At 41.7% G+C, this 17,313-nt stretch overlaps 1 protein-coding gene across 2 annotated transcripts in view; it reads left to right on the top strand.

The window, feature by feature from the left end:
- The window catches only part of AOPEP (aminopeptidase O (putative)), a 613,303-nt gene that overhangs the window by 474,352 nt on the left and 121,638 nt on the right, over window positions 1-17,313 (top strand). For both annotated transcript variants that reach the window (XM_077474816.1, XM_077474818.1), the window contains exons 13-14: window positions 3,842-3,904; window positions 5,960-6,043. In XM_077474816.1, coding sequence (XP_077330942.1) covers window positions 3,842-3,904; window positions 5,960-6,043 — 147 coding nt within the window. The remainder of the gene's footprint in view (window positions 1-3,841; window positions 3,905-5,959; window positions 6,044-17,313) is intronic.

Below are 17,313 nucleotides of genomic sequence, written 5' to 3'. Positions count from 1 at the left end.
TCACATAGTATAGATCTATAGGGGAGTGTGGTGAGGAGGTGGTATAGATCTATAGACGGTGGAGGGGGTGAAGTGAAGGTGGTCTAGATCTATGGGGGGGAAGTGTGATGGAGAGGTGAGATCACGTAGTATAGATCTATAGGGGAGTGTGATGAGGAGGTGGTAAAGATCTATAGATGGTGGGGGGGTGATGTGGAGGTGGTATAGATCTATGGGGGGAAGTGTGATGTAGAGGTGAGATCACGTAGTATAGATCTATAGGGGAGTGTGATAAGGAGGTGGTATAGATCTATAGATGGTGGGGGGTGATGTGGAGGTGGTATAGATCTATGGGGGGGAAGTGTGATGGAGAGGTGAGATCACATAGTATAGATCTATAGGGGAGTGTGATGAGGAGGTGGTATAGATCTATAGACGGCGGGGGGGGGGGTGATGTGGAGGTGGTATAGATCTATGGGGGGGAGTGTGATGTAGAGGTGAGATCACATAGCATAGATCTATAGGGGAGTGTGATGAAGAGGTGGTATAGATCTATAGACGGTGGGGGGTGATGTGGAGGTGGTATAGATCTATAGGGCGGCGGGGGAGTGTGATGGAGAGGTGAGATCACATAGTATAGATCTATAGGGGAGTGTGATGAGGAGGTGGTATAGATCTATAGACGGCGGGGGGGGGGGTGATGTGGAGGTGGTATAGATCTATGGGGGGAAGTGTGATGTAGAGGTGAGATCACGTAGTATAGATCTATAGGGGAGTGTGGTGAGGAGGTGGTATAGATCTATAGATGGTGGAGGGGGTGATGTGGAGGTGGTATAGATCTATGGGGGGGGGTGTGTGATCTAAAGGTGAGATCACGTAGTATAGATCTATAGGGGAGTGTGATAAGGAGGTGGTATAGATCTATAGATGGTGGGGGGGGGTGATGTGGAGGTGGTATAGATCTATGGGGGGGAAGTGTGATGGAGAGGTGAGATCACGTAGTATAGATCTATAGGGGAGTGTGATGAGGAGGTGGTATAGATCTATAGACGGCGGGGGGGGGGTGATGTGGAGGTGGTCTAGATCTATGGGGGGGGGGGGAAGTGTGATGTAAAGGTGAGATCACGTAGTATAGATCTATAGGGGAGTGTGGTGAGGAGGTGGTATAGATCTATAGACGGTGGAGGGGGTGATGTGGAGGTGGTCTAGATCTATGGGGGGGGAAGTGTGATGGAGAGGTGAGATCACATAGTATAGATCTATAGGGGAGTGTGGTGAGGAGGTGGTATAGATCTATAGACGGTGGAGGGGGTGATGTGGAGGTGGTCTAGATCTATGGGGGGGAAGTGTGATGGAGAGGTGAGATCACATAGTATAGATCTATAGGGGAGTGTGGTGAGGAGGTGGTATAGATCTATAGACGGTGGAGGGGGTGATGTGGAGGTGGTCTAGATCTATGGGGGGGGGGGGGTGTGATGTAAAGGTGAGATCACGTAGTATAGATCTATAGGGGAGTGTGGTGTGGAGGTGGTATAGATCTATAGACGGTGGAGGGGGTGATGTGGAGGTGGTCTAGATCTATGGGGGGGAAGTGTGATGGAGAGGTGAGATCACATAGTATAGATCTATAGGGGAGTGTGGTGAGGAGGTGGTATAGATCTATAGACGGTGGAGGGGGTGATGTGGAGGTGGTCTAGATCTATGGGGGGGGGGGGGGGAAGTGTGATGGAGAGGTGAGATCACATAGTATAGATCTATAGGGGAGTGTGGTGAGGAGGTGGTATAGATCTATAGACGGTGGAGGGGGTGAAGTGAAGGTGGTCTAGATCTATGGGGGGGGAAGTGTGATGGAGAGGTGAGATCACGTAGTATAGATCTATAGGGGAGTGTGATGAGGAGGTGGTAAAGATCTATAGATGGTGGGGGGGTGATGTGGAGGTGGTATAGATCTATGGGGGGAAGTGTGATGTAGAGGTGAGATCACGTAGTATAGATCTATAGGGGAGTGTGATAAGGAGGTGGTATAGATCTATAGATGGTGGGGGGTGATGTGGAGGTGGTATAGATCTATGGGGGGGAAGTGTGATGGAGAGGTGAGATCACATAGTATAGATCTATAGGGGAGTGTGATGAGGAGGTGGTATAGATCTATAGACGGCGGGGGGGGGGGGTGATGTGGAGGTGGTATAGATCTATGGGGGGGAGTGTGATGTAGAGGTGAGATCACATAGCATAGATCTATAGGGGAGTGTGATGAAGAGGTGGTATAGATCTATAGACGGTGGGGGGTGATGTGGAGGTGGTATAGATCTATAGGGCGGCGGGGGAGTGTGATGGAGAGGTGAGATCACATAGTATAGATCTATAGGGGAGTGTGATGAGGAGGTGGTATAGATCTATAGACGGCGGGGGGGGGGGTGATGTGGAGGTGGTATAGATCTATGGGGGGAAGTGTGATGTAGAGGTGAGATCACGTAGTATAGATCTATAGGGGAGTGTGGTGAGGAGGTGGTATAGATCTATAGATGGTGGAGGGGGTGATGTGGAGGTGGTATAGATCTATGGGGGGGGGGGTGTGTGATCTAAAGGTGAGATCACGTAGTATAGATCTATAGGGGAGTGTGATAAGGAGGTGGTATAGATCTATAGATGGTGGGGGGGGGGTGATGTGGAGGTGGTATAGATCTATGGGGGGGAAGTGTGATGGAGAGGTGAGATCACGTAGTATAGATCTATAGGGGAGTGTGATGAGGAGGTGGTATAGATCTATAGACGGCGGGGGGGGGGTGATGTGGAGGTGGTCTAGATCTATGGGGGGGGGGGGGGAAGTGTGATGTAAAGGTGAGATCACGTAGTATAGATCTATAGGGGAGTGTGGTGAGGAGGTGGTATAGATCTATAGACGGTGGAGGGGGTGATGTGGAGGTGGTCTAGATCTATGGGGGGGGGAAGTGTGATGGAGAGGTGAGATCACATAGTATAGATCTATAGGGGAGTGTGGTGAGGAGGTGGTATAGATCTATAGACGGTGGAGGGGGTGATGTGGAGGTGGTCTAGATCTATGGGGGGGAAGTGTGATGGAGAGGTGAGATCACATAGTATAGATCTATAGGGGAGTGTGGTGAGGAGGTGGTATAGATCTATAGACGGTGGAGGGGGTGATGTGGAGGTGGTCTAGATCTATGGGGGGGGGGGGTGTGATGTAAAGGTGAGATCACGTAGTATAGATCTATAGGGGAGTGTGGTGTGGAGGTGGTATAGATCTATAGACGGTGGAGGGGGTGATGTGGAGGTGGTCTAGATCTATGGGGGGGAAGTGTGATGGAGAGGTGAGATCACATAGTATAGATCTATAGGGGAGTGTGGTGAGGAGGTGGTATAGATCTATAGACGGTGGAGGGGGTGATGTGGAGGTGGTCTAGATCTATGGGGGGGGGGGGGGGGTGTGATGTAAAGGTGAGATCACGTAGTATAGATCTATAGGGGAGTGTGATGATGAGTTGGTATAGAGCTATAGGTGGGGGTGATGTGGAGGTGGTATAGATCTATAGGGCGGTGGGGGAGTGTGATGGAGATAGAAGGTGACGGACGGCTGTAGTAGTGTAGAGGTCAGTGATTCCGGGAATAGTGTACCTCCAGCCCCCTGAATGGTAGGCTCCTCCCCGCACACAGTGAACAGGCTGGAGGTGTTTCATTTCCTCACAGGACACGTTTGTGTTGTCTCTCCATTCTTCCAGGGAGACACGGAGCCGACACACAGGGGCTTCCCATGCCCACACACATAAGACTGCTGTGTGCCGCCCTCCTCCATCATGATACCGTGTCCCTCTGACTCCTCTATGTATTTCTTCTTCTCCCGCAGCCCTTGCTGGAGGACAGGCAGACGTGGGAAGAGAACGGACTGGTGCAGCGAGTGAGAGAAGAGGTAAGATGCCCGCCCGAGGTGTGCTCCGTCTCCTCTCTACCTGTTGCTGCACAAACTTCACCGCTCAGCACTCCGGGGACACGGAGGAGCTCCTCTGTCCTCAGACTTTACTACTACACAGTTCTCATACAGGACACACGGCTTCTATTGCACCGAGTGCAAGGGACATGCAAGACTCACACAAGGAGCAAAGCTTCGGTCACCTCAATTATATCCTTCTATTAGAACCTGTCTATAGTGCCGGGAAGGGGACACTCATCCTTGTCTTCCCAGTAATGGAGCTCATTTCCTCCCTGTCCTCTCCGGGAATACATCACCTCATCCATTTCACACCACTGTCCATCTCCTCTCCAAAACTTCCTTAACTCTTTAGGTGGGCTTGTGTTAGTTACTAGTGCAGTGTACACAAGAAGTCATTGTCTGATCGACAGCAGTCTATGGGGCTTACTATTGGAATAATACAAGCGTCGCTTACACACAGTGTCTACATGAATGACATGGGGGGTTATTTACTAAAGGAAAATCCACTTTGTACTGCAAGTGCACTTGGAAATGCAGTCGTTGTAGATCTGAGGGGGACATGCAAGGAAAATAAAAAAACAGCATTTTATCTTGCATATGATTGGATGATAAAATCAGCAGAGCTTCCCCTCATTTCAGATCTACCCCTTATATTTACAACGACTGCACTTCCAAGGGCACTTGTAGTGCAAAGTGGATTTGCCTTTAGTAAATAACCCCAAGAGTGTTCTAGAGGGAAGATGGAAACATGAAAGATACTTCTTTTGAGGAACACATCTGGTTCTTGTGTATACACAGTATATATGGGAATCACAATGAATTTCAATAGGTGGACCAAGCAAACACTTGAAAGTTACTCCTTGTCTGATTCATTTTGAGGAGCACAATTCGATTGGTTGGTATAGGGGTGCATATATATATATATAGATATCTATATCTATATCTATATATATCTATATATATATATATATATATATATATATATATATATATATATATATATATATATATACTGTATGTATACTGTGTCTGTGTGTATATACACACACACCAGCCAGATGTATTCCTCAAATGGAATCAGACACAAGAAGTAACTTTTAGATGTGTGCTTTTTCCACCTACTGTAAACCTAATGTTATATATATATATATATATATATATATCTCCCAACCAGACATGTTCTTCAAAAGGAACCAGACACGAGGAGCACCTTTCCAAAGTTTGCTTCCTCCCTCTACTGGAACTCAATGCTCTATATATATATATATATATATATATATATATATATATATATATAACGAGGCATTGGATTCCAGTAAATGGAAGAAGCAAACAATGGAAGGGTACTCCTTGTGTTTGTTTTCTTTTGAGGGACATGTCTGGTTGTTATATAAATAAATATATATGTGTGTGTATATATATATATATATATATATATATATATATATATATATATATATATATATATATATATATAATATTAATGACATTATGTCCCAGTAGGTGGAAGAAGCACACATCTGAATCTGGTGCAGTTTTGCATGGTGGCCATTTAGATTGTAACTTCAGCTTGTTCAATTAATAAAACTTGGAAGCTGATTGGTTTCTAGGCAGAGCTGCACCAGATTTTTCACTCTCCAGTTTTAGTAATTTTACTCCCTTGTGTCTGATTCTTTTGAGGAATACATTTGGTTGGAATGTATAGTGAAGAAGGGAAAATCCTTTTTTAGTTTCCTTCAGCATTGGTCTGGTTGTTCTGCGTGTTTTTGACTTCATTCTATCTTGAAGAATGTTACAGAGTCTATTTTCATACACAGTCAGATACGAGTCCATTCTCACAGTTATCATCTGTATGAAGTATGCATATTTTAGGAACGTCATTTCAGACTGAAGAGGGTATGGACGTTTTTTTTCCAGCCAGTGAAGCAATGGAAAAATGTGTGTGTGTAGCGTCTGTTTATAGTTTCTTACGCACATGGGCCATCTGCACACAAGGAGAGTATCTCTAAACAAACTCTGTAATCTCCTCTGCAGGTTTCAAAATGGGCTCGATTGAACAAGAGGACCAGGAGAAGCACAGGCAGAAAAAGACAGCACGAGGAAGAATTTAACAATCAGGTAAAAATACAATAACATCTCATTGCCTCTCTTTTTTTTTTTTTCTTTTGCTTTTCTGTTTTTTTTTTCTGTTGTTTATAATGCCCTTAAAAGTTTTATATGGATCAGTTGCTACTGTTCCCTTATAAGCTATAGTATATTTTCAGTGTATTAGAGAAGGAGCTTGTTGGAAGTAACCTGCTGGAAATGCCTATTAAATCATCTATATTCTTTGAAACAATGTGTTTGTAAAGCTCAAAGGTAGTAGGTATTTTATGTGTAAAGATTCTTGCGTCTTTGTTTTGTTATGCTATTTAAGCTGATAAAAGAATATAGTTTTGTTTGTTTATTTTACATTTATTTTACATTTGTACAGTGTGCTACTTTTTGCAGTGTGTAGTATTAGTCGGAAAGATTTGCCGTTATATTTATTTTGCATTGTTTGTGTTTTCAGTCTCTGGGCTAGTTGTATGTTTTTTCTATTTGATAGAGATCTTTTACAGTTTTATTATGTGTACACAAGTTAGATTCATTTAATTTATATCTGTCGTTTGCCAAAATTTTAGCCAAAGTGCGGGGCCTCAAAACAGCAGCCAAAGTCTCCAGAAGCATGCTTTGCTTCTTTCGTGTATTCTTTTTTTTTTTAGTTAGAAAAATAGAAAGTAGGCAATCTTGGATTTCACTAGAAGGCGATGAATAATTTTGGCCTGTGTTCTGAAAACTCTGTTTATTTTTGAATGTCTTGGCATTAGCTTTCTTTTTCTGTTTTCTTTTTCTCCACAATAGCTGCTACTTCCTGCAGTTTTAGCCCCTTTTGTGATTTAGTGTTTGTTGCATGATGTATGTGACACACCAGGATAATATTTCACTCCCAAGCTTCAACCTTCCTGACAGGTAGAGCGGAGATTTATTCTCTGCATCTAGACTTCAATATAATGGGGCACGTTAAAGTTAAAAGGCATGTTGAGGTTAGGAACAATATTGCCACTGTTTAAAGTAGTACAAAAAAAATCCACAAAAGAATACAAAGGACAGTGGAGCTTTGGAAGCGATGGCAGCCAATCAGAATAAGTAAACTAAAAGCTGAATTCTGATTGGTCCCTCTCCTGCAGTTTACATTTAAACTAGACATGGTCAACCATGCAATTGTTGTGGAACAACAAGTCACAAGGTTTCCTGCCAGCCAAAAGCCTGAAGGTCGTGCTGTTAGTCTACCAATAGATAGGAGGCTGGAGGTTTCCCAAGGGACAGTTAGTGTAGGTTTTATACTTCATAGTCTGCCTTTAGCAGGTTTGAATAGGAAGTGTGAACATTTTCCAATATAATAATTTTCAAGTAGTGTATTAAAACAATTTCTTTGTTCATGTACAAATGTGTTATAATGTCCAGAATGCCATCTGGAGCAGATGTTTGATGATTTTGGAAGCATCCATATAAGCTAAAGCCCATCATCTGCAGAATGTAAATATCTATACGTGAACTGATCTGTTCATAATAAACAGGGATTTTTTTTTTTTTTTTGTGATGACGCAAAGTCCACTTTAATTACATAATTCATAACGTATGTGATCCCAGAAGGGAAAGCAACAGAAGTTGTTTAGTTAAAACTTTATAAGAATGGAAGGGTGACTATAACAAGCTTAATAGAATATTTAATTTCTGGGCTAGCCTTTCCAGGTTTTTAAGGAATTCATTAATTGCTGAACAGTACAGCCAGTGTAAATGTGATGGAAAAAAAACCCCTTTTTTTTTTATTATGTCGAATTTACATTTAATTTCTGGGTTAGCTTTTCCAGGTTTTTAAGGAATTCATTAATCACTTAACAAAACAGCCAGTCAAAATGTGATGGGGAAAAAAAAAGTATTATGTCGAATTTGTGTTTAAATTTCTGGGTTAGCTATTTCAGGGTTTTAAAGAACTCCTTAATTGGTGAGCAGAACAGCAGTCAAATTACTGCAGCTAGTTTAAATGTGATTAAAAAAACAAAAAAAACAACTTTTTTTTTCTATTACGTTGACTTTTTTTATAGCATGTTTTAATCCCCAATAACGTATTTTCACTGGGAATGTTGCAAGCTACATGTACACAGTAGATGTAAAAAGCAGGAAACGGTGGCGGCCATTGCAGCTATCCACTGCCATCTGTAGTTGGTCAATTTTCTGAGGACTCAAACACAACAGGGAGGCTAGTGCGCAGCCCCGAGCATTTACAACAGAGAACAGCAGATTAAAGCAACATAATGAAGTGCTTTTGGTCTAGAGCAGACTCAAAGATGTGCAATTAAAAGTTTAAAACCTCCATTACTTGCTCCCTGTCTAAGTCATTTCCTCTTCAACAATAATTAGATCTGTGCTGGTGTAGTTGTTATCACTCTCTAACATCCCTCCTTTCAGTGAGGCACCTCTCATCATTTTCAGGAACAACTTTTATCCTCGGATATCTAAATAGCCTTAACCCCTATGTCATAGAGGGGGCTGATGTGAGCTTCTTAGAAATCATTATCTCCCTCTGTTCTACCAGATTTGGCGGAATTATAGCAGTCAGTAGAACATGTAGCATTTTCTGCTAATCCATCCTTCCCTTGCTACAGTAAATATCATTCTTGCCTGTTATATGTTCACTGAAAGAACAGTTGGAACAAAATGGGGCTTTTTTTGCACATTAATACTTTTTTATAACTTTTTTTTTTATATATAGAATCTTTATCTAAACAGGCAAATAGCATACAGAGACTAGGTGACCATACCAATTACCAATTTGCGTTACAGCGCAGCAAACAGCTAAACGGCTGTTTCATGTCACCAATACAAAATATAGAAAGAAAAATGTAAAAAAAAATGATAAATACCAGGCAAAAAGTAGCACATATGGAGACTAGGGATCTGAAGTGTCGTGGGCAAAAATGGCGGCTAACCGCAAGCCTAACAGTATAAAAAAAGCCGTATCAGTTAGGAGGGTAAAAGGCCTCCTTTTCATACCTTTTTTTAACATTTAAATAGTAGATTTGAGTGTTTTTTTGTTTTTGTGTTTTAAGTTTGTTTTAATTATATATCAATATTGATAGCCGTTAACGAAAATGTATTTGAGCACCGGTAGGACATTCTGTTTACGAGTAATAACAGAATTATGCGAGCCAATTTTTCCTTTTGTGACTTTAGTTCAATATATTGGCATAGATTTTACAGCCCCTTCTTGTCATTTTTATTGGCCAGCTCTTGGACAGTAATTAGCAACTTGTGATCACGCTGGTCATAATAGAAGTAGGCCATTAAGGGCTAGTTACGACTTCCTAGCAAGGTGCGGGTGATTTCATATTCTAAACTGTTCTCCGCTTACAACATGTGCTTGTTCACGCGTGGTGTCTGCAGGAAAATATCACATTGTTATTATTGTGACTTGCGTTCATTTAGATGTAGTTGTTATTTTGTAAATAGATGAGTGGTTCTCCCATTACAAAGTATTCGTAATATATAAATGGCTGCTTAGTGGTGTACTTTCCATAATGCACATTGGATAGAGAGAACACCATGCGTTCACACAATGATCTGGACAATGTTGTCTTTGTTTGAGCAGTTGGTAAAGTTTTAATGGATTACTGTATGTAGGGTGTTATTTTAGGTATGCACTCTCAGACTTCATGGCAATCATGTAATAGAGATATTTGGCCAGAGATATAAGGAACTTGTCTCATTATTTTTAAGGGAGTCTAGGAGGTATTAAGAAGATTTAAATTTGTGAAGACTCAAAGCCTTTTCAACTACACAGACACAAAGAGATTGCTGCAACAAACAACTAGTGTGTGCTAAGGGCAAGATAGGAACATTCTACTAGTTGTGTAGCTCAGAAAAAGCTGAAACTTTTTTTTCCTAGATGTTAGCAGTTGGCAAATCCTTGCAGTTTGACTGCTGCTTTACATATCTTTATATGCTTTACTACATGCAAAGAGTATTGTACAGTTACTACTAGCTTATTTTGCCTTCCAATTGCTGCCCATTTAAAATATGATATTTTTAAAATGTTGCATTACCAGCAGGGTAATAGAAGTCCTTTAAATGTAGGCTATATTTTGAATAGTGGGTGGTCCTCAATCTGTTGTTGGCAGATCAGCATAGGATAAATGTATGGGGTGAAAGGCTGAAAAATCTAGATATAAAAAAAATAAAAATAAAAATAAAAGATTCAATAGAGTTTATTTACTAAAGGAGTACAGGCTCTTCTCTAAGTAAAATACACTATATTGACAAAAGTATTGGGACACCTGGCTATACACGCATACGTACTTTAATGGCATTCCAGTCTTATGCCCTGTACACGTGGTCGGACTTTCGGATGGAAAATGTGCGATCGGATCGTGTTGTCGGAAAATCTGATTGCGTGTGGGCTCCATCGGCCTTTTTCCGTCGGAATTTCCGACACACAAAGTTTGAGAGCTGGATCTAAAATATTCCGACAACAAAATCCGATCGTTTAAATTCCGTTCGTGTGTAGACAGTTCCGACGGACAAAGTACCCGCATTTATAGTCCCGTCGTACGTGGTTTACGTCGCCTCGTTCTGTACTTTGTGCGACCGTGTATATGCAAGCCAAGTTTGGGCCAAAATCCGTCGGCAAAAATCCGACAGAATGTCCGACCGTGTGTACAGGGCATTAGTCTGTAGGGTTCAATTTTGAGTTGGCCCACCCTTTGCAGCTATAACAGGTTCAACTCTTCTGGGAAGGCTGTCCACAAGGTTTAGGAGTGTGTCTATGGGAATGTTTGACCATTCTTCCAGAAGCGCATTTGTGAGGTCAGGTACTGATGTTGGATGAGAAGGCCTGGCTTGCAGTCTCCACACTACTTCGTCCCGAAGATGTTCTAATGAGTTGAGGTCAGGACTCTGTGCAAGCCAGTCGAGTTCTTCCACCCCAAACTTGCTCATCCATGTCTTTATGGATCTTGCTTTGTTCACTGTTCCAAATAATTTGGTGGAGGGGGGATTATGGTGTAGGGTTGTTTTTCAGGGGTTGGATTTGGCCCCTTAGTTCAAGTGAAGGGAACTCTTAAAACGTTAGCATACCAAGACATTTTGGACAATTTTATGCTCCCAACTCCATGGGAACAATTTGGGGATGGCCCCTTCCTGTACCAGCATGACTTCACACCAGTGCACAAAGCATAGACCACCTTTGGGATGAATTAGAGTGGAGATTGCAAGTCAGGTCTTCTTATCCACATCAGTGCCTGACCTCACTAGTACACTTCTGGAAGAATGCTTAAACATTCCCATAGACACTCCTAAACCTTGTGGACAGCCTTCCCAGAAGGGTTAAAGCTGTTATAGCTGCAAAGGGTGGGCCAACTCAATATTGAACCCTATGGACTAAGACACCATTAAAGTTCATGTGCGTGTAAAGGTGGGTGTCCCAATACTTTTGACAATATAGTGTAGATGTTCACTTTGGAAAGTGAATGTTGCAGAATGATGTAAAGCTGTGTTCACTTTGAACACCCAGTGTTGCGTATGGGAAACCTAACTTGTATCTATGGTCACTATTTAAAATCATAGATTCTTTTTCACCTTGTATTTCAATTATTTCTAGCCTGCTCTTATTAATCTTATATATCTTGAAGATTGCAAACATACTTTGTAAAGATCCACAAAACATTTAGTTCCTTGAATTCTGTGATCTGCATTGACTAAGCCCTGTGAGTTGGCAATGCTGTGTCACATATTTCACAGAGCCTTCTGAACTACAGAGGTGCTGCCAGGAGGTGGAATCAATACAGGAATCACTGCTTGCAGACAGCAAAATACTTCACCTCCTTGAAACTCCTTATCTTATGGTGCCTTGCTGGTGCAAGCAGTGATTCCTGTACTACCTCTGCCTTCTCTCAGCACCTCCTTAGTTCAGAAGGCAGGCTCTGTGAAAAGTGTGCCACACTATTACCCATAGACAGGGCATCATGCATATGTGGTGCAGAACTGAAGTAAATAAACGTGTTGGGATATTCACAAAGTACATTTACAAACTCAAAGATGTATCAGATTATTAGGAGTAGGACAACAGACACACTTGCAGAATCCAGAGTTTTGCAGGGCTACAAACAGAAAAGGGGGAGTTATTTGACAGGTAAGGATACATGCAGGAGACATATATATCCTTAGAGATAAGCACCATGTCAGTAGTTTAGCAATGATGAGAGTGGGTTTACATCCACTTAAAGGTGGTGGTTCATCTTTTCAGAAAAAATAAAAAGGTGAACTAACACCATACACCCCCCCCAACCCGGAAAGGTGTGACAGGGCTCATATTCAACTCCAATGAGTTAGAATTTATGCATGGATCGCTGTAAAGATGAGTTGTCTTGCTACATGTCGGGAGTTCATCATGCTTGCACTTTACTATAAATGAAGATGTTTGTGAATTAATGGATCTCCTGAGTGTCTGATCTTGCTACATCACGAATGCTGCTGCCAGACTCATCCACCTTACCAATCGCTCTGTGTCTGCTACTCCTCTCTGTCAATCCCTCCATTGGCTTCCGCTCACCCAACTAATTCAATTCAAAATACTACCAACAACTTACAAAGCCATCCACAATTTAGCCCCCAGCTAAATCACTAGCCTAGTCTCAAAATATCAACCTAATCATTCTCTTCATTCCTCTCAAGACCTCCTGCTCTCTAGCTCCCTCGTCATCCCCTCCTTTGCTCGCCTCCAGGACTTTTCCAAAGCCTCTCCAATCCTATGTAACTCCTTACTTCAACCTGTTCGACTATCCTCTACTCCTATTATCTTTTAGATGATCCCTATAAAACCCTCCTCTTCAGAGAAGCCTACCCTGTCCACACCTAACAACTGTATTTTCATTTTCTCCCATCAGTTATTACCTTTTTTTCCCTTGATTCTCCCTTCTAGATTGTAAATTCTAACAAGCAAGGGCTTCTGATTCTTCCTGTATTGAATTGTATTGTAACTATACTGTCTGCTCTCTCGTTGTAAACTGCTGATGCTATATAAATCCTGAATAATAATAATAATGATCTTTGGAAATTCTTGTGTGAACACCAATTAGCTAATATTTTTAAATGCAATTGCATGCAAGTAGTGAAAATTGTCTAACAATGTAGCTATGATAATGTCAGTAAATCCACTCTGCCTAGTTTTGTGTAATCCATCACATCTAGAATCCTTCACATGGTCTCTGGGAGTGTTGTTCCTGAGGCCTTTGCAGTGTAATAACCTGTATCACCAATCTGTATCATTCAAGTTACTTCTAATTCTGACATTTTTATTTACACCTATTTGGGAATTCCTCTCCTTCACAAGCAGCATCTCCAGACAACCAATAAAAGGGAGGAGGGTGGACTGGTGCATCAAAACAGGCTGTGCTCCCTATATGTATTTAAAGTTTTTTTTTTCCTAATTTGACGTTAAAATGGATATAAAATCAGCTGCTTGTCATTTTGCTGTTCTGCAACTTACTACTGTGTGCATGCAATGCTACCTTATCACCAAACAAAAAGGCCAATTAGCAACTTACCCCTCCCGTACCTTGTGTACTGCTGAATGCTACTTCACTGAAGAAGTTTCTTCTAAAACTGAAACTTCAAAGAATGTCAGTGTTCTACGTTCCCCACTGTGAGTTGTGTTTCCATACACCAACCCTGACCCTAATCCTTCCCAACTATAGGAGCACAACAGGATCACCCAGTGATTCCTCTTCTGCTTTAAAAGGTACAGCATTTATTGGGACTTTTACTTGGCTACATATAGTCTGTCTGCTACCTTTATGTTGTCTGTAGCTTCCCTTAGACTTGGCTGGGCTTTGATAACTCTGTGATGCATCTAAATTTCTAAGAACTATATTTACCTTAAGGTCACCTATATCAAATAAGGGGAAGTATGATCTTCCATACTACTATTTGAAGATGTCCAGTTGATATCATGCTAAAGTCAAGAGACCACATGAAAGAGGCCTTTGGGGTCTTTACACATTACCCTGTACAGGTTTACACTACTTTGCTAGTACATGATCATCTTCTTCTTTTTTTCCTTTTTTTTCCTGTTTTTTTATTTTATTTTATTTTTTGTGACCATTCAGACATTTTTGGCAGGAAAACTGGTAAACTCACAATACATGTGTTTTTGCACCTAACACCTCTCTTCCTCTAGCTCCTCCCCTTGGCACATTTACTTCCTTGAATTCTGTGGCTTGTATTCACTGTGTCCTGCCAGTAGGCACTGCTGTGTCACAAAATTCACAGAGCCTGACTTCTGAACTACAGAAGTGCTGAGAGGAGAAGTTTGAGGAGGTGCAGTCAGTACAGGAATCACTGCTTGCAGACAGCAAGGTACCATGGGACATGTCGTTTTTAGAAATTGAAAGTGAACAGCAGAGGAGAAGCTGCAAAGCATGCAGGGAAACCAGGAAGTGGAAAGAGATAACCAACAGATGGGCAGAATGCACAACAGGAAAGGAGATTTTCAAACAAATATATATTGGATTATTAAATGTAACTATTGTTATTACAGTGCTGATGTTATACATATGCTGTAACTTTATGCAACCCCAATTCCAGTCTGGTAATGCTGAACTCACAACATAATGGGAGACCAGGATATTGGGGTTGATTTACTAAAGGCAAATCCACTTTGCACTGCAAGTGCACTTGGAAGTGCAGTCGTTGTAGATCTGAGGGGGACATGCAAGGAAAAAAAATGCTTTTTTGCTTGTACATGATTGGATGATCACATCAGCAGAGCTTCCCCTCAGGTCTACATTGACTGCACTTCCAAGTGCACTTGTAGTGCAAAGTGGATTTGCCTTTAGTAAATAAATCCCATTGTGTTAAATATGTTGTTTAACATCCATTCTTTCTTTTTTCCCTCTACTTTTTATATTAAGTATTATTGAACATTTCGTTTGATCCTTCAGAAACAAATGTCATTCTTGTGATAACCTAGGAGGTCTTCTGAGGGTATTACTTTATGACCTAAAGAGGTGTCATTTCCTTTACAATGTCATTATGAAGATCAATATTTTAGTTTTTTTAGTTGTAAATTGTTCCAAATGGAAATGTGACACCACGTGATGAGGGTGAGTAGAAAGGTTTGAAGAGCAAACACAAAGTCTGATCAATCGCTTAGCCATTAGATACTTTGTATAATTTATTTATGCTAACCTGCCATTCAGGACGTGATTTTCAGAACACAGTTTAGAAGCAAATTAAGCCGAACATTTTCTTCAAGTGATTGAAGAACTGAACAGGTGTTTACTCTATTAACACCATTCTACAGATTTCTATAGAAAGGTGCTTTTCATTGCGGTCATTTATAAAACAAAATCTTGCTGTTATTTGATGGGATGGAAATACGTAGCCATGTGCTGAGCTTTCTGTTCCTGTCAAACATTGCTTGATCCCATTGAAAGAACATCACAAGATGATTTGCATTTTCTTTTTTTTGTTATGGTCATTCTCTGAGTAGGGAAAGATGATTATTTTATGATGCTACATGAACGTCTACTACTAGTGCTTCTGATTGCTTCTTGATTCCTGGTCAGCAATCATTGCCTCTTTGAAGCTCTTATTATAATGTGTCATCGAAAATAAACAATGCATTATGGTACAATGTCAGCAGACATAATTGATAGATTTAAAGGTACACTTTAGTCCAAACTGAGAGCTATGCCTTGAAATGTACACTAGGGAGTCACAGCCCACTTACTCATGACTTCTGTTTCTCCTCCAGATGTAGCTGTAATGTACCTGACCATTCAGCTACTTAAAATCCCCTTGTTGCCCATAATCATTGTAGAATGCAGGCAATGCGTGTGCCTTCCTGTCTTGCTCACAGCTATTAAGATGAGTTGCACAGCTTAGAATCATGTATTTGGAAGCTGAGACTCCACCTAACAACACTTGGTGAAAGTAGCAGAGAGGTACATGTGGGGCCTATTGTGTCGTTGGGGTTAATTTACTAAACGCAAATAGGCTGTTGACTTTACAAGAGAAGTTTCATTGTGGAAGGACATTTTCCCCAGAGCTCAGTGAATGTGGTGCATTTCACTTTGCAAAAAATACCCAATCAGGTGCAAGGAAAATAATTTTTGGACAGTCGCAATATTTTTGTTTGATGCCATTTACTATGCTCTGATATCACTTGTTTGCAGTTGCCCTTTAAGGGAGAAGTCTGCTAGACACAATTTGGATTGAACCACGGTATAGTATAGTAACCCAGTTCCTGTTCTCCACACTGCTTATAATAAAGGAATGTGCAGGAAATCAGAAAAATTGGAGTATATGTGAACTCTCTCCCTCTGAGAATAGCATTGCTGAAGATGTCTAGCCCACAATGCTATAGGAGCTTGGTCCTGTTCACACGGGCTGGATCCATTTTTTTCTCAGCAGGGGATCTGTCTGCTGATCCCCTGCTGAGCTCAGCGGAGCAGCTGGATGACAGGTCCGTGTCTGCTCCACTTATGCAGAGTGGACACAGACACAGCCCACTCTGCTCTATAGGCAGTCAAATGTAAACAGACCAGCTGTCTGTTTACACCCGACTGCCCTCCGATCCGGTTTAGCCAGACGGAGGGAAATGGATCCTCTTCTCTTTCTTTGTTGCCGGATTGGATCTTGAAGGTAGCCGGGTGTAAACAGACACAAATCCGTTTACATCCGACTGCCTGCGGAGGAGAATGGAGAGCCTGATCGGGCACAACTGAAAAACAGACAGCCGGACCCGATCGGATCTTACTTTGAAAGGGGCCTTACCCATACTCTGTTCTGTGTAGAACTTTGTCATCCTTGTGCTATAGTGGAGGATGGGCACAGCCACCAAAAAATCTGAAAGGTTTGGAATCAGGTTTTCTTTTTTTATTGCGGTTTGTGTCTTAGCCCTTGTACACACGGTCGGAGATTCCGACAACCAAATCCGTCGGATTTTGTCCGAAACTGTTGCATGCACACGGTCGGACAAAGTTGTCGGAAAATCCGACGTGATTACGTTATTTTGTTACGACGAGACTACGTTCACGCTAGTAGCCAATAGCTTTGGTGTAGGAATTTGATCTGAGCATGCGTGGCACTTTGTCCGATCGGAATTCTCTACACATGATTGGAGTATGTCCGATTGGAGCATTTTGTCTGAAAATTTTACCAACAAGTTGGAAAACTTGGTCCGTCGGATACTCCGACGGAAACAGTCCGATGTAGGCCACACACAGTCTGAATATCCGACAAACCGGTCCGATCGGACACATTCCGTTGGAATCTCCGACCGTGTGTACAAGGGCTAACAGTTCCAG

Source organism: Lithobates pipiens, unplaced genomic scaffold (assembly GCF_037356315.1).
Source record: "Lithobates pipiens isolate NorthernLeopardFrog02 unplaced genomic scaffold, aLitPip1_a1.2 Scaffold_13, whole genome shotgun sequence".
NCBI lineage: Eukaryota > Metazoa > Chordata > Amphibia > Anura > Ranidae > Lithobates > Lithobates pipiens.
Note: the sequence above shows the minus strand (reverse complement) of the source record. Positions and strands in the feature narration are given on the sequence as shown.